Raw genomic sequence first — 18,606 nt, 5'->3', positions numbered from 1 at the left:
GACTGCAACAATATTTGAACAAAAATTTGTGTAACACTCGAAGACCACATAAGGACATCAAATTTTCATAAAACTTTACCCAATACCAATTTATTAAAAATATATACATTTTCTTCGTGTTGGAATATAATGGTAAAGACTTACAAATTCGATGCATGCGAGGTTTCACACAAAAATCACAAACAGTTGTCTTTGATTTGTCTTTTAATTTTCTCGTTTTGAGGAAGAACTTAATGCTCTTACCCTTTGGTTGTTTAAAAATATCAATCCTAGCCTGGTTCCAGATAAATGGCCGGCGCTCGGGCCAAAAGCACTAGTGTCAGTGTACTTAGTCCCACTGGCCAAGAAGATTTATGTTGATCATTGTTATCCATTTGTTTTACACCACCTGTCTAAAATATGCCAAAACAGTCACCTCTCAAATAACCATTTTTACTAAGTTTTGAGAAAATCAAAACTGCAGTGCTAAGTCAAGAGTTTTTCACACTAGGTTCAACACAGCACTCAAAACAAATTAGTGATTACCAATTTTTTTTTAAAGCAGAAGAATCAAATGGTGATCAATTTGCGATCAGTAAAAAAGACAGTGACAAGGCGAGCATTTTTAAATGTATAAAAAGGTATACATTGTGTTTTTTCCATAACATTTTAATCTCAAGTTTTCTTCTCAAAGACTTTTCGCTCTTGAATTAAATTTGGATCCTTGATTTGTACACTTAAGGTCCTTAAATTGGTTTCTTGATTTTTTGTAACACTGTACCGCATCAAAATATACTACGTAAAATGGAAGTATTCTGACTTATCAAGTTGATTGAAAAATAACGGTACAAACCATTTCTTTTTGCTTTTAAAAGTTGAATTATTAAATTTCGTATAAAAGATATTGAGTCTGCAAAATGTTATACTTTGACGTTACTGATTATACAGATCAAATCTCTTATTGAATCCCTGGTAAGAGGAATTGGGAAACAAACCCAATCAAAAAACCAAATCAAACAGGGCAAGTTAGCAAATATCATTACACAAATGTCGACTTGACAGTCAAATTTTATACTCAACAAAAAATTTTGATGCAAATTGTTCTATCTATTAATATTCTTCTAAGAGTTCTATTTTTAGAGAACGAAAAAATAGATAGAGTACGATTAGAGCTATGTTCTGTTTTGTTAATGTTTAAATTTTGGTGTACTGTTTTTAGTATTTGTTCCTACCAAACAACACATGGCACAGTCAGGTGAAAAACCAAAAAAGACTTTTCGCCATAGAGCCATTCCGAGGAAAAAGCATCACAATTGGTTGAGTGGGAGAATGGGAATCTATCTTTGCTCTTGCTATAATCGCTAAAGAAGGAATCAAATTTAACAAAAAAATTGACACCAAACCAATGATAGTCGATGTACCCAAACAGCTGTCGGAAAAAACAACGGACGGAGAGATCAAAACCCAGAAATGCAGAAAAGTTATCAGCAACCAGGTAGAACGTACAAAATGGACTAGGAAATGTCAAAAATTCACAGATAGAGATATATCACGAAGTATTCACCTTTGGGGAGTTGCTTTCAAAAAAGAAGTCAAATATATTCCTAACTGTCCTCAGCAGTGTTCGACCCACTTGGGATATGTTCAACCTTCACAAAAAGGACGCGGTTTCTACTGAAAAGCATTTGGGCAGCAATGAGAAAACACGGGACAAAGAGTTGTCCCAAGAACACTCAAAACTGCTAAGTGATTGGTGCTCTTAGTTGAGAAATAACGTTGATTTCGATAAAGCGACTTTATTTCGAAAACGGTTGTACAAACTTGAGACTACACATTTTCACAGACGCGTCAGAAGAACCAATGTGCATCGTGGCACATCTGCAAGACGAGGCAGCTTTCAAACTCACCTAATTAATAGGAAAATGCCGTGTAGCACCTATCAGACACACGACGATTCCGAACTGGGAAATTCAAGCCGCATTATAGGGAGTTTTCCTCAGAACGCAGATATTGAGAGAAAATGATGTCAGAATTGATAAAATCTATCATTGGACAGATTCACCTACGGTTTTACAGTTGTAAAGTCAGCTCACAAGAAACAACAAGTGTTCATTGCCAACAGGGCAGCAGATATACTAGAAAACTCTTCCATGGATCAATGGAGACATGTCAAAGGCATCGAAAACACAGCGGATATTGGCACAAGAGGGACGTCCTTCGAAGACCTCAAGGGGACCGGTTGGTAAAACGGACCGGCATAGCTCTAGACAGATGACGAAAAGCTACCATAGCCTTGGTGCCAAGTGAACGAAGTTGAAGCTGGGCAATTTACAAGTACTGTAGCCACAGAAACTAAACCAGACCAATTATTTGACTGGAGACGTTACAGTTGCTTCAGCCCGAACACCATCATCAGTGACAACGGAACAAACTACGTTGGAGCAGCTAATGAGCTGAAAGCATTCATGACTAAGCGGAACAAAGCTAAGATTGAGAGTGACTTAGCACCCAAAAAGATTGTTTGGAAATTCAATCCTCCTGGAGCTCCACATTTTGGTGCAACCTTGGAGAGACTTGTTCAAAGTTTCAAGAAAGTCATGATTGCAATCTCGGACAAAGAAAGCCTCGCCGACGAGGTACTCAGCATCAAAATGTTTCTTGTAGAGCAAACACTCAGCGCAAGACCCCAGAGAGCAGTAAGTGACGACCCTGAAGACCTGACAGCACTTACACCAAATCATTTCTTGCTGGGACGAGAGAACGCAAGTGCACCATTTATGCATCAAGTGAACGCTACCATGACCTGAGAAAATCATTCAAAACGGCTCAAGCATATGCCAAAATGATCTGGAAAAGATGGACTCGCGAGTATCTCCCACTATGGAATCAGAGATCGAAGTGGTCAAACGAGCATGTGCGAAACCTGAAAGAAGTCGAGTTAGTATGGCTAGTAGATGAATCTGTGGAGCGCTGTGAGTAGACACTGGGCGAATCATTTAAATCTTTATTGGCAACGACGGTGTTGTGCGATCAGCGAGAGTCAGAATCGCACATGGAGAGCTCAACCGGCTAGCTGATTTGAAGTTAGCGCCAGTATTCCACGATGGTGTTTCCGAGATCGAAAATAGGGCCGGCGATGTTGGCGCCACTTCAAATCAGCTACAAAAGCCATCATACAGCAAGAAATAACCTTTCAAAATAAAAAAAATTAGAATTTGTCAAAACTCAAAAATGGTGAAAACTGAAACTCTTACAAATTGGGACCGAAACCTTGTACACCCCCAATTTTTGGAAGGGAAAAACCGAGGAACCCGAGGTTATAGCACAAAGTAAGGGTAACCTCTAAGGTAATTATGGACAAAACAAACCTTATCGCATCAGACCCATAAGTGTGGCTATTAGCACTTATATGGTGCAAAATTGTCATTTTTCGATATTTCGTCATTTATTGTTAAATTTCTTAAATTGTTTATTTTGTGATATTTTAGGTGATCATTAAAGGTCAAATCGAGTACGTTTGAGGCATTGAGAGCTACGTAATAACCATCCGCGCTTAATTCAATAAAAGTAAAAATTGCAGAAATTGATATTTACTATGTAAACAATGACCTATATCACTTTCTTGAATAACCAATCAGAAACAAGTAGCAATGATGTTATAAATGAAAAATAATTGATTATTTACTTTAATCCAATTGTTTGAATACTGAAACCGAATTGTATTTAGAACCATTAGAAACTGCTATAAAGAGCAGTTGGCTCTCAGTTTAGACTAAAAACTGGTTGTTTAATAACTTTAGTCTTTTTTCCTAAGTTTTGCTAGATCTTAAGATCTTGCGAGTTTCAAATCGTTGAGTTTACTTGACGAGAAGTTAGCAACATTACTAGCATTGGCTGAAACCTTACAAACTTCAGCACGAGATTGAACATAGATTCTCAATAAGGATTTTCTTAACTTCGATCAACAAAACTATGTATCTTTTTGAAAGTTCTCTATTTCTTCCTCATTTGGTAGCCAATTGAGTCAAGAATGTGGATGAGCGGGATCGAAACATTATGTTAGAATCCTCATTACTGAGCCTCCTTGTTGTTTTTACAACACAAATATAGGAAAAAAGCATTAAAAAAAGGAGATAAAAATATTAAGAAAAAGGATGTAAAAAGCATGAATGCAATAATTTTTGAACAGAAATATGTGTGTAACAGTGGAAGACCACAGAAGGACATCAAATTTTCGTACAACTTTACCCAATACAAATATACTAAATATATATACAATTTCTTTGTGGTGGAATAGAATGGTAAAGACTTACAAATTCGATGCATGCGAGGCTTCACACAAAAATCACAAACAGGTGTCTTTGATTTGTCTTCTAATTTTCAAGTTTTGGGGAGGAACTTAATGTTCTTACCCTTTGGTTGTTTAAAAACATCAGTCCTAGCCTCATTCCAGATAAATAGCCGGCGCTCAGGCCAAAAGCACTAGTGTCAGTGTACTTAGTCCCACTGGCCAAGAAGATTTATGTTAATCATAGTTATCCATTTGTTTTAGACCACCTATCTAAAATATGCGGAAACAGTCACCTCTCAAATAACCATTTTTACTAAGTTTTGAGAAAATCAAAACTGCAGTGCTAAGTCAAGAGTTTTTCACACCAGGTTCAACACAGCACTCAAAACAAATTAGTGATTACCAATTCTTTTTTTAAAGCAGAAGAATCAAATGGTGATCAATTTGCGATCAGTGAAAAAGACAGTGACAGTGGGAGCATTTTTAAATGTATAAAAAGGTATACATTGTGCTTTTTCCATAACATTTTAATCTCAAGTTTTCTTCTCAAAGACTTTTCGCTCTTGAATTAAATTTGGATCCTTGATTTGTACACTTAAGGTCCTTAAATTGGTTTCTTGATTTTTTGTAACACTGTACCGCATCAAAATATACTACCTAAAATGGACGTATTCTTGCTTATCAAGTTGATTGAAAAATAACGGTACAACCCATTTCTTATCGCTTTTAAAAGTCGAATTATCAACTTTCGTATAAAAGTTATTGAGTCTGCAAAATGTTACTGTTTTGAAGTCACTGATTATACAGATCAAATCTGTTGTTGAACCCCCGGTGAGAGGAATTGGGAAACAAACCCAATCGAAAAACCAAATTAAACAGAGCAAGTTAGCGATACACAAATGTAGAGTTGACAGTCAAATTTTATGCTCTCAAAAAAATTTTGATGCAAATTATTCTATCTTTTTTATACTTTTCTTAGAGTACTCTTTTTAGAGGACGAAAAAATCATTAGAGTATCATTAGAGTAATGTTCTGTTAGTGTACTGATAAACCTTGAATATAGATGGTCTAACATATACATAGCAATAGCAGTTAGCAATAGCAATGAATTCCAGTCAAGTTGAATGAAGAAGTCAATTTATTGTTCTGATTTAGCTCTGCAAATGAGTTCCAGCCTTGCGTTTGTTCCGTTCCCAGAATAGAGGTTTTAGCCGAAGCCTCTTGCATTGCTTATAAGAATCTCGCCTCTTATTGGGCATATAATTATAATGTGGAAGTTCCCACGCACATGCTATTCATACACAATAGAGTTAAACTTAACATATATAGATTTCCATAGCGGGTCATGCATCTATGCTGTTCTTCCAGCACATGCACCTGAGGTGGGTAAAACTTTTGGTCCTTTCCCATTATAACACCAGCTTAGTGGTTATATAACCCATACTCGCCTTTATCAAATTTCAAATACCGTAAATATACCATAATGGGGGTACAGTTTTGTAAGGGGGTATAATTATGGGTCTTTTCATTATAGATTCCCCGCCACCATCACCACCACCGCCATCAACACTAGTTAGTGGGCATATAACTTCAATAGGAAAGACCCATAACCTCGTCAGGGGCCGGGGGGGTAATTATTTAAAACCCAAAAGTATTTGTTCCATCTAAGCTGATCAACAGCCATAGGAGGAACGGAGGGGATAGATTCGGGAACGGACATAGAATATACCAGCAGTGTGAAGCGCAGCGACACGAGCTGTGAAGAGAAAAAAAGAGACAGAGGAATTAGTTCTGGGCTATCTTACCGTAGAGCCACAGTTTCAAGTCGCGCCAAGATTACGACCTCATTTGCAATCTCTGAAGACCACGGATCCTCGACTCAAAGGGAGACATCGTCAAGAAAGGCCAGTTAGTATTGAGGTTCTCTTTCCAGCAGTCAGCAGTCTTTCCCATTAAAGCCCCCACTTAGTGGGCAAATCGGATCTTTTCCGTTTGTGACCCCCCCCCCCCCCCCCCACCTTAGTGGGCACATAATATTTGCACCCCCCTGACGCACGTAACGGAAACGATCACAAACGGAAAAGATCCGGCAAATCTTTTACGTATTTCAGCACGTGCTATAATTGTATTCTAACACATAATTTGTAGTATGTGGAGGTCATTAGGAACACTCGGAAGGGGGGGGGGGCTGATTGTGTAGAATCGATAGTACTATAGGATCTATTCTGTCCCCCCCCCCAGTTTAGTGGGAATATATGTTTTATGACCCCCAGGCGCACGTGCATTATTTTTACATAGTAACGTGCTATATAACAACGCATAATTTGTAACTGGGGTCATAAAAACAGTGGGGGGGGGGGGGGGGTGTTGAATATATCCGCATTATGGGTAACAACATTTTCTTGAATAGGTACTACCACACCCCGGTCAGTTCGAGAGAAGCCTATGCATTCATCGTCATCCTCCAGACGACATCCTTCTTCAACAGAGACCAGAGTTGTACGCCAGTTTGATACAGGCACATGATTTCATTTCCCTCAAGGGCTAAATACAATTCATCCCCTCCTATTTTATATTCCCAATTTTTACTAAGGATTGTTGCGTTCATAAAATAACTTGAGCCGTATCGGGGTTCTGTTTTTGAGCACTGATGGGGCGACCATTTTTCGGCAATGTTTTAAGAGTCGATTTGAACCAGGAAATGTCACAGGTGAAAACAGTGTTTTTTTTAGAAATTGTATGACAAACGTGTGAAGTATAAGAATGGTCACTATCTGTTTCACGATGTGTTTTTCGGTAAATTGTCAAATTTTCTGATATCTTAGATCAATTGCGAGTCCATTTCATTGTTGTCCTATTCCTCTGCTTCTTAATTTGTACATATATAGATATGAACCGTGTTTGGTACAGTATAGAGTTATTTCATATAAATTAGTAGTATTCATCAGAAAAGTACATGTTAGAGTAAGCTACATGTCCATTATATTTTGTTGGGTTATTTATTCACTGGCAGACAAAAGGCCACCTACTACCTGTCTTAATCTATGTTATGAATGTTAACAACGAATTGAGTCAGTTGGAAGATTGTCATAACTTTAAATTACGCTTCTTATTATTTAACCAATTATTGCGAAAGATTAAATTAAAATTCCTTAGGCCAGTCGTGCGCAGATTTAAGTAATATATTTTGGTATACTGTTATTAGTATTTGTTCTTACCGAACACCACATGGCACAGTCAGGTGAAAAACCAAAAGGACATTTTGCCATAGAGCCATTCTGGGGAAAAACCATCACAACGCCCATTTGTTGAGTGGGAGAAAGAATATCTATCTCTACTCCTGCTTTAGTCGCTAAAGGGGTAATCGAATTTAACAAAAAATTGACACCAAACTAACGACAGTCAATCTACCCACACAGCTCGCAAAAAAAACAATGGACGGCCAGACAAAAACCCAGAAAAGTTATCAGGAACCAGGTAGAACGTACAAGATATATTGAGCAAAATTCAGTCTTGGGGAGCTGCTTTCAAAAAAGAAGTCAAATCTATTCCTAACTGTATGTACCACGAGAAGATTATTCTCGAGAAAATTTAGACACACAAAACGCCCATTTAGGTATGCAGGTAACAACGTTGAGTGAATTGTGGGACAAAAAAGCACATTGGCTTTGAAAAGGAGCATCACATTGGGTTGATAAGAAAGGAACTAAGCCAGAAAAATCAAGAAAAATATTTGTATTTGAGGCCCCTTCATAACCAAAGAACTTGGGATAAGTTTACGCTTATGGGAAAACATCCAGCCAATTCAAAAAACTCCAACTTAAAAGAGGAATGACCTTGAAGAGTTCAAAGAAAATTTAAGAACCGGCGAGGACAAACAATTATCAGTGCACGAGGAAAAAAATTCAATAAACATGGCAGCAAAAAAACTCTGCACGCTTGACCACAACTGAGCCACATAATAGTATAAACAACGATAGACTGTCATTATCTTATTTTAAAGTTCGGAAGGAGACTATACCATCTAAAAACTTCAACTTTGTAGGAAATTGCCCCCAAAGCTCAGATGAAGAAATTTTTGCACTATCACTGAAATAGTGTAAGTTAGCGTGGACGGAAGCTATGTTTAGGACTTAAAAGATATAATACCGAATTTTTTTGTTGAAAGAAAAACGCCATTGCAGTACTGACTGCCCCAACTAGTGATAAACGATTGAAAGCAATTTTTATTACAGTTAACCATCTAATAAAATTTGTATGAAATGTGCGCATCGCTTAGATTATATAGAGAAGTGAACAAATAAGATCTGGTCAGAAAAACTTGAAAAGCTTTTCATAAAAATATACAATAGAAAAAATAACTGAAAATAAGCATGTTGATCATAATTTGATGACAAGAACAAAAGGCGAGGCTTCACGTGAAGGCCTATGTGGCGGATTTGAGCTGTTACACCGACAAGGGTGAAAACTGTATCATTCGCATCACAATTCCGACATAACTGCAAGATGTACAGCAATATTTAACGAGGATTCCGAAATTACCAACTTTTCGAGAACATCTCTGTGAAAATACTGGGCTTGGATGAGTATATATGCAGGGCTATTTGCTCAATAGCTAGCAAAGTGTAGGACTTGATGAGAATTTCATTGTTGCTACGTTGGGTATTTCCTGTACAGACTTAGATAAACAAAACAAGTCAAATCACTCAAGCGAAGGAAAAGAAAAAAGGGACATTACAATGAAACAGTTTTGCGTAAGTATTTAACCAAAACGGACAAAAATTTGTTTTTGCGTAAGTGATTAACCAAAACGGATCGAAGAATTGAATTCTCTCTCAATAATGGGGAGAAAAAACAAGTCAAACAGAGTTGTGTCAGGACCCAATCTACGTTTCCACAAAAAAATCAGCGCAAAAAAGCCGTGTTTCATGAAAAAAGCCGTGTTACAGAAGCAACACGTAATAGAATGACGTGATATCCAAAAGTGAACTCATCTGACTCAAGAACATTCATTCACACTCTAATTTGTTCATTGACTACAATTGCTCTCCATTACTCTTCAATACACACCTTCTACAGCTCACTTTCAACTCAATTTGGAACTACAAAACTTTGCTGTACAAAAACAGAAATTAGCTAAACCTCAATAAGTGGGATGAAAATACAGAATGAGCCTCCTTAACAAATTATGGCGTCTTTCGCAACAAAAGAAACTTTTTTACGCGACGCTAGGGACTGTGTATACATACAAAAAGACGGTGGCTACAGGGAAATCGTCCCTATATAAACAGCATTGAGAACCAGTTACACATTAAAGTTAGTTGCGTATGTGTCGATGAAATATAATACTCCCAGTTCTCTGACCAAAGTTTATTGAAATCTTCCATGCAGTACACCCCGGGTAACTCGGCATAATCGAAGATTAAATTAAGTCCTGAGGCCAGTTGTGCGCAGATTAAAGTAAAATAGTTTTGTATGCTATTAGTATTTGTTCTTATCGAACACCACGTGCCACAGTCAGTTGAAAAACCGAAAGGACGTTTCGCCATAGAGCCATTCTGAGGAAAAAGCATCACAACAGGAATTTTTTGAGTGGAAGAATGCGAATATTTCTTTAATCTTGCTTTAACCGCTAGAGAGGGAATCGAATTTTTTTAAAAAAAAATGACACCAAACCAATGACAGTCGATGTAGCCACACAGCTGTCGGAAAAAAAACAATAGACTGAGAGATCAAAACCCAGAAATGCAGAAAAGTTATCAGGAACCAGGTAGAACGTACACAATGGACTAGAGAATGTAAAAAATTCACAGATAAAGATATATTACGCAATATTCACTTTCGGAGAGTTTCTTTCAAAAAAGAAGTCAAATCTATTCCTAACTGTATGTACCGCGAAAAGAAGATTATTCTACGACAAAATATTTAGAGACACAAAACTCCTTTAGGTGTACCTAAACACATTTAGGAATACAAGTAAAAACGCTGAAAAAAGTTTGGTACAAAACAGCGCATTGGCTTTGAAAAGGAGCATCACATTTGGTTGATACTGCCTGCATACTCGAAAGCGGAAGTAAGAACAAAAACTGGATTATTTATACGGTTGACTACTTAAAATTGTCAAGTTAAGATGATTTGAAACATTGGAAAACGAGCTATTAGGTGACTTATTCAGTACAAGCACCTTCAATAGGTGAATACAAAAACGACTCCAAAAATGTCAACAAAAACAATGCGTTAACACTTGCGTTAAGAAAAGAAGTAAGCCAAAACAATCAAGAAAAACGTTTGTATTTGAGGCTCTTCCGTAATCAAAGCAGTTGGCAGAGGTTAACGCTATTGAGAAAAATGCAGACCATTAAAAAGCTCCAAATTTCAAGAGAGGATTGATCCTGAAGAGTCAATACATAATCAAGAACCAGCGAGCACAAACAATTTACAGTGCACAAGGACAAAAATGCAATAAATGCGGCTGCAAAGCCACTTTGCACGCTTTAGCAAAACTGAGGCGCATAAAGCAAACAACAATAGACTGTCACTATCTTATTTTGACGTTCCTAAACGGAGCGCGGAAAGAGACTATACGGACAACGAAACACACTTGAACATAGAAAATTGCGGTCAAAGACTAGATGAAGAAATTGTTGCGTTTTCACTGAAATAGTGTATATTCACGTTGATGGAAACTATGTTTAGAACATAAAAGATATAACTTCAGATTGTTTTTTTGAATTAAAAAAATCTATTGCAGAACTGAAGGCCCCAATTAGTGATAAGCCATTGAAAGATTTTTTGAACACATTCCGCCAAATAAAAGTTGTATCAGATTTGCATCAAAGGTGCATATCGCTTAGAATATTTAAAAAATGGACAAAATATGTCTTTTCAGCAAAATTTGGAGATTTTTTCAACAAAACAAAATAAAAAAACAGAAAAAAAATAACTGAAATTAAGCATGTTGATGATAACTTGATGATGAGAACGAAAAGTGATGCGTCACGTGAAGGCCTATGTGCCGCAGTTGAGCAGTTACACCGACAAGGGTGAAAACTGTATCACTCGCATCACGATTCCTATTTAACTGCAAAGAGGTGTACAGTATCATTGAACAAGTTACTTGTCGTATGGTTTATCGAACAGTGGTCAATATTGGCCATACGGTGCATCAAACATTTTAAACAATACGTCTATGGCAACAAATCTAAGTTTCTCACGGATCAGTACGCCTTATGTTGTCTTATGGAAACATATAAAGCAAAAAAACGCACCAAAGCATGCTCACTAGATGATTCGACAGTAAAATTCCTTACGATTCTGAAACTACGTACATTTTGATGACATCTCTGGAAAAATAATGGGTTTGGACGAGTTATATGCAGAGCTACCTGCTCCCTGGTCAATTTCATCGTTACAATACCTGAAAATTTCTGTACATACTTAGATAAACAAAGCAGATCAAATTACGGAAACAAAAGAAAACAAGAAAAGAAATAATACAATGAAAAAATATTGCATTAGTGATTAACCACAACGGACAAAAGTTTGTTTTTGCGTAAGTGATTAAGGTAAATTTAAGTAAGTTTATTTGGCGTACGTGATTAACCAGAACGGCCGAAGAATTAAATCCACTCACCATAATGTGGACATAAAAATACAAATCCAGGAAAACTGTGTTTGGACCCAAGCTGCGTTTCCACAAAATAAATCAGCGCAAAAAATGCCTTGTTCCAGGTAAAGATTAAAGCACAAGAAGCAACACATATTAGAATGACGGATACGCAAAGGTGAAAGCATCTAACTTAAGCACATACACCCTCTAATCTGTTCATTGACTAAAATTGCTCTCCGTTACATTTTGTTATACACCTCATACAGCTCACTTTAAATACAATTTGGAACCACAAATTTACTCCACGGTACATAAACAGTGAAGAAGCATATACGCCACGCATGAGGAAAAAAACTACAAATTTCCTTAACAGAAAAAGCACAAAGGAAAGTTCGTGTTTACCATAAATATTACTCAACTGAGCGAAGAAGACGAAACAACTGAAAGTGAAAGTAAGCCGAATCTAATCAATCAGAAGTGAGCCGAATCAGAAGCTTACGATCTTACCAACCGAAGAAAGTCTGCAAAATTAGAGCTGGACATCAACAGCCTCTTCAACGTGTTATGGCGACTTTGACAACGAAAGAACTTTTTACGCAACGCTGGCGACTGCATATACAAACAAAAATGACAACCGCTACAGAGATTTAGTCCCTATATAAACGGCATTGAGAACCCTTTATACATTGCTGTTAGTTGCGTATGTGTCGATCAAAAAATAATCCGCACAATTCTCCGAAATGCGCTCATCAAAATATTCCACGCTCTACACCCCGGGTAACTCAACATAAGAGATAACACACAAAGAACTTGGTGGCACAATAAGTAAAAGAAAAGGCATAGAAAAATCAGAGGGACGCAAACAAAGCACAAAATAGGTAAGAGTATCATATTCATAATCACTAAGTTTCAAAATTTAGAAAAACTAGTTGAACCCAACTAAGAATTTCGATTAGATTTCGCTGGAACAAATTATATTCCCGGAATTCATGAGTTGTCAACTTTATAATAATGCTTATAGTCGAAACGCAAGTATTTCTGTTACAAACGACTGTAATCTACACTCAGTTCCACAAATCATAAGAGTGGACCAAGGCAGTTCAGTCATCGGTAACACATACAAAAATTTTTGACATAATACAAAATAAAATTTATTTACGCACCTGTAACTAACAGACTGAAAAATTTTTTTATATCTAACGAAGAAAAGATGCAGTTTAATTACACATGAGACAGGCAACTCATCGCGCCAGTACTGTAATTCCATTCGAAGTTCACTTTGGGAGAAAAGCTAATAGCTCATTAGGAAATATAATGACATCACCCAACTCAAAAAATCTCATTTGGTCAAAAGAAATCATTTCATTCAGATGAGCTGGATTTCAGAGACGAGCAACCAATCCTAACGAAGACAACAAGAAGACGAAAATACATATAGTGAAACAGTAACGAGGAGAAGCCGCGCCAGAATTCTCAAAAACAGAACTAAAGAAAACGTCATTAATATTCGTAACCAGGGCATTCAATCAAACACTAAGGATGCCCGAAGCACAACATTATACCGAGCTATTCTCGTAAGATAAAAATTTGAACAAAAACAGAAGCAAGAAGAATATAGAAGGCATAGTCGAGCATCCTTATGTTGGATCCAAAACAGCGTAAACTTCGGATACAACAACTACAAAAAGCAAGCCAGGTCGGAACGCAAAAACAAATCGAAATTCAGAATTAGCGAGAGGAGGGGAAAAGCATCTATTCTGTTTTTGCCCCCTGCTTGTTGGCTTATATCTCTTACGCTCCCAGGGGCACTTGCTATCGTTTTACACAGAAATTGTAATGGGAGCGTAAAAAACATTAGGGTGTATAAAGCAGAATATATCCGAAAAGAGAGTCAAAGTAGGATAAACTTAGCGGAATTGGTATCTCAAAAGATTTCTGGATCAAAATTTCGACAAAAGCACACGACAGAGAACCAATTCTATCAAGCAAAGTTGCAAAACATAGGAGGAAACTACCGAAAAAAATAAGGATATACCGGACTATGAAGTGTGCACCGCGTCACAACCACAAATCCAAGGTCCGAAAAATACAGGTGGGACTGTCAGATGGAACCCCATCGCGATGATAACAGAAAACATGTTCACAGACATCTGAACACCACTGTCTAACCCCCTGCAAGACACATAAAAAGGATCCTTTGGAACAACTCAATAGTGTTAAGCAAACAGAGGTTTACACAAATGCACATAACTAAGTAACTCTGATCCCGACTGCCAAAGAGTATGGAAGAAAAATGTGGTCGCACATCGGGAGTAAGCGAAGGTGGTTCAAAGGACGCTGAAACTGATTGGTTGAATGAATAATTAATCTGGACAGGATTGAATCCTGACAAACGGACGAACCGAAATTAGCAGCAATAGGATCAGAACAGATCACAAGACCCAAAACATTCACCAAACGCCTCACAGAAGCCCTGAAAAAAACAACAAATTGACCTCGATCTAGCATCAGATTTGGAGACTAATAAGATCAAATATATCAATAACTCGGAAATTGGTTATCGAAACTGAGTGTATTTGGTTTCTGTGTTTCCTTGTACACACTTCATAAAATTTGAACGTACTTTGGATGTGTTTACGTTCGTGGGACTGCATGACGTTCAAACATGTCCCCTATTTTTGGTCCTGCCCACTTAAATCACTTGACCTGACCGACTTTAATTTTTACATTTTTTTGGGAGTTCTACTACATCTTTCTGCCACTTTAACCAAAAAAGGTAACGTCGTCACAAAAATCCAGATCAGCCACACGTCATCCGATATCAATTCAACTACAAACTGAGTTGGCTAAAACATACTTAATAACCAATCCAAAACAAAATGGCGACCATACGTCACCCTGGCGAACTCAAGTTCTCAATTTATAGGTATCTCCAACAGTTTTCCCGGCTTTGGCAAGACATTGGAAGCCAACACAGCTGTTTTGTCTCATTTTTTCTACTTGAGCAGGCAGACCGTATTGTCTCATAATTTCATATATCTGTTCACGTTCACTCAAATCAAGTGCGAGTCGGAAATCAATGAAACAGAGACATATATAACTGGAACATGAGTATCTTTGCTCGAATATTTGCCGCAGTGCAAACAGCTGATCTGTACAACCTCTGCTTTTGCGCATTGCTCCTCACTCAACACTCTGTCAAGCGCGTGTTTCCATCGTTAATTGAGACCGTAGAAGTTACTTTTCCTGATACCGAGAGCAAAGATACAAATTGAAAACTGGTTCTCTTAGTCTGTTGACTACATTGAACGTTGATATTTTGGTCTATCCTCATGTCATAGCCTATCTACTCTTTAAGTTACGGGTGATAGTTATGTTAGTTAGTGCTGTAAAACAAAATTATATTGCTCGGTAGGGAATGTGGTACGTGATAGTTACTTCGTAAAACTTGGTAGCATTCATCAGATAAATACATGTCGTAATATCTGGGCCCAAGTTACATGTCCACCTAATTTGTTACTTAGTCGTTGGCAGAGAAGAAGTAACCTACTACCTTTCTTAAAATACGCTACGCATGTTAACGTCATCATGAATTGAAGTTACGTTCATTTTGTTTTCCGAGTGTTGCGAAGGTTAAATTAAAGATCCTTACCACCAGGAGTACGAAAATTAATTTATTTCGGTATACTAATATTAGTATTAGCGCTTACCGAAGAGCACATCGTGGAAAAAATAGCATGCCTGTTGATAATTTGCAGCTTCTTGTAACGTCGACATAAGCGGAAATAACCAATGTTTCTTTGGCGAAGAATTTCACTGCAATACGAACTCAACAAACGTTCATGCCAACAAATGCATAGGTGTAGAGTTTTCGTCCTCTTGCCCTTTGAACTGATTTCTAAAATACTTTTTGAAAGGTGTCTGAGCACCCAACAAATCTCTAATGTGGCTAGGTCTGTAATTCATAATAACGCAAGCAATTTGTTTAATTTTTGCACTATTTCTTTTACATTTTTAGTAACCAAAAAAATTTGCAGTGTTACGTTCTTTATTTCTTTGCAAAATTTAACAAATTTATATACTTTTTCAGTCAGTACACAATCAGCAATTTCTTTTGCGTACTGCAGTGAATTTTTAGTACGCCAATTTTTAGCCAAATATTTTGATTTTCTTAATTGAAGTCATTTCTGGAATTTTTCGGACTAATTTCTAAGGTATGCGAGAAAACTTTTCTCTATTTTGCCATTTTTCTTACGTTAGCCTATCCACAGGTCACGTAGGTCCTTTATAAAGATGTCTGGTTTCTGTTACTATTCCTGATACGGCGCTCGTGAAAATGGCAGAAGTTCCAAAATACAGAAACTTTATTGATTTCCAATCATTATTGAGAAAATGGGAAAATTGCGTTCTGATTGGCTGCTTGGTCAACAAATTCTCCATGTTTTAAAATAGGATATGAATGTTGATGTAAAATTGCTCAGAAATCGCGATAAGCCGAAAGATAAAAATTATATTGGGGCGGGGGACTGATCTGACTTTCGGTTGTGATAGAATCATATCAAGTCCTACGAGCCGCTGAGGCATGGCCATGGCCCGCGAGGCATGACCAGATGTAAAAAAGTCTATAATCTGACATTAGGCCAAGTCAAATTTAGGCTAATTGAACGCATAATGGTACAGTCTTCTAAATTTCTCAACCAATTACATTCGTTGAAATTTCTGCATTTTGGTACGTCTATTTGTTAAGACGTCACCTCCTGATACTTCTATTTGCAGCCACTCATCATTCCAATGTTAATAAATTTTGTTTGCTTGACTATGCCCGCTGCTTCACTCTCTTAAAAGGTCTCTTTATCAGTTTTCAAAAAAAAAGTTTTCTTCCGTATCCTGTATACGTAGCTATGGAAGTTGTTATGGTCATTGTTTAAACATCGCTTCTCACCTCCCAAGGTAAAAAAGCAAGAAAGTTAAAACTTTTGCTAAAAATTTTTATTTTTGTAGATTCAAGGTGTAATCAATTTTGTAAATTGAATCCCAGAATTTGTTGTAGCTTGACAAATATAAAAAGCGTTTGGTTAGTTGATTTCATCATTTCAACCTCAATAAACTCACCATCCAATGAAGCGATAGTTGTCTGAAGGGACAAAGCAATATTTAATTCAATTTGGTCTTTTTCATAAAGTGAAGACATTCCTTTGCAAGACACTGCATTGCATTAAAGTTATGCTTCATGAGAGAAATTAATTACAATGAAGTCTACAAAACTTAGTTTCTTTACATTCGAGGGAGATGAAAACAACCAAAAAACAGCCTCCCGCGAATATCTAAACGACTTGAATCAAATCCACGAGTTACGACTTGCTCGCCTCAACTTCTCGGATCTGGCCTTAGCTGATTTGAGCAGTTCTCGACGAAGCACTGAGAGCATGGCGAAAAGAGAAGCCATCACAAATCTGTCCAAAAAGACAAAACACACGCGAACTATTCTTGAAGTGTTACGACAGGAGGAACACGCAAAGAACCGTCCTTTGAAAAACTATCGTAAATTTGAACATTAAGTAAAGTATTTCGCAGTTCTTCAATGATACAAAAACATCCAAGTCCTGAGGTTGATTAATATAGAACGCTAGCATGTGGCTTTCATCCTTCATCTTTCAAGATTTTCAAAAAATATAGCTTGTTTTTGAAACTTTTTGTACATCCTTTTTATTTAGCATTCGCACGGATACACCCTTAGATGTAGAATTGCGCAAAATATTTTTTCGACAAGCTGCTCGTTAAATTTAATGCTTTCACTGTACTGGCTAATACACTTTTTGTATCATTTTAGCGAAGACAAGTTTCATTTATTAATTGATGCATTGATTGATTTATAATAAGCAGGTATTAGTTTAAAATATTGCTTCCAATCTTTTCCACGCCATATATTAATTGCCCTTCAAAAATAATTTGCTGCAATTATATTCACGATGTTAGACTCATCTAATACAACAGCTCTTAGCTTCTTAGTTACTATGAAATTTGACAGCTAATCTTTTTCATAGCCTCCAAACAATAGCTGATTGGAACTTTAATTAACATTATTAGGTCAAATTTTGGTGGAATCCGGGTCCATCTTTTTAACGCCACCTATAGAATATTTGAAAGAAGCTTTGAGTAAATCTAAGAAGCTTCTTAGATTTACTCAATGACCTTCAGGACAACATATTTTTACTGCGATAAATTAAACGAACGAAATTTGTCGGATGTACTAACATAAAAATGACATTTCAAATTCAGTTTAATGCTCATGGATTAAAAAAGTTTTGTTTATTTTTTATATTGAATTTGAATATAAGATTCTAGCACTCTAAAAATCTTAGCAAGCGATAATATCTTTAAAAGATACGACTGTCATTTCACTCTTTTATCAAAATGAGCTCTTCCGCATAGAAAAAAACGAACAAGACCAAATGTGCCAAAGCTGTAGTGGCAGGAAAATAGTTAAAATAGAAAAGGGTACTAAAAAAATTATTATCTGATGCCATATAGAACAAAATGTTGAATATTTTGAAAAAGTGCGGAGTTTAATCGCGCACATTCATATAGTTATTAATTTCCCTCAAACGAAATTTGTAGCAATTATAGTGTGGTCTTTATTCCCTTGACTTTTAGCCCTCAGAAACGGGACAACAGGTAGCGCCCGGAGGAAATTAAATTCTTTAGAGCCTTACGGCTTACTGTCTCT

At 36.8% G+C, this 18,606-nt stretch overlaps 1 protein-coding gene across 3 annotated transcripts; it reads left to right on the top strand.

Annotated features, from left to right (window-relative positions):
- The first annotated feature begins 5,368 nt into the window (after window positions 1-5,368).
- On the top strand, window positions 5,369-17,994 carry LOC142335205 (uncharacterized). Of its 3 annotated transcripts, none has more exons than XM_075383592.1 (4): window positions 5,369-5,450; window positions 6,003-6,178; window positions 6,681-6,788; window positions 17,190-17,994. In XM_075383592.1, the coding sequence occupies exons 1-4, from the start codon at window positions 5,395-5,397 to the stop codon at window positions 17,435-17,437; spliced, it is 588 nt and encodes a 195-aa protein (XP_075239707.1). In that variant the 5' UTR covers window positions 5,369-5,394; the 3' UTR covers window positions 17,438-17,994. The 3 variants fall into 3 exon arrangements, 2 of the variants coding, with proteins under 2 accessions (XP_075239707.1, XP_075239708.1); XR_012758861.1 differs by having other exon boundaries at window positions 5,377-5,450; window positions 5,993-6,178; XM_075383593.1 differs by lacking the exon at window positions 5,369-5,450 and adding an exon at window positions 5,520-5,652.
- Window positions 17,995-18,606: the final 612 nt, after the last annotated feature.

Source organism: Convolutriloba macropyga, chromosome 2 (genome assembly GCF_964194025.1).
Source record: "Convolutriloba macropyga chromosome 2, txConMacr16.3, whole genome shotgun sequence".
In the NCBI taxonomy this organism is placed as follows: Eukaryota; Metazoa; Xenacoelomorpha; order Acoela; family Convolutidae; genus Convolutriloba; species Convolutriloba macropyga.
Note: the sequence above shows the minus strand (reverse complement) of the source record. Positions and strands in the feature narration are given on the sequence as shown.

What these genes read in the sequence shown, in the direction of transcription:
- LOC142335205 (XM_075383592.1), top strand. Translation starts at nt 5,395, where the DNA reads ATGAAGAAGTCAATTTATTGTTCTGATTTAGCTCTGCAAATGAGTTCC. An exon ending in CAAATGAGTTCCAGCCTTGC is followed by an intron (nt 5,451 to 6,002) that starts GTTTGTTCCGTT and finishes AGAATATACCAG; the next exon opens with CAGTGTGAAGCGCAGCGACA. An exon ending in GACATCGTCAAGAAAGGCCA is followed by an intron (nt 6,179 to 6,680) that starts GTTAGTATTGAG and finishes TTTCTTGAATAG; the next exon opens with GTACTACCACACCCCGGTCA.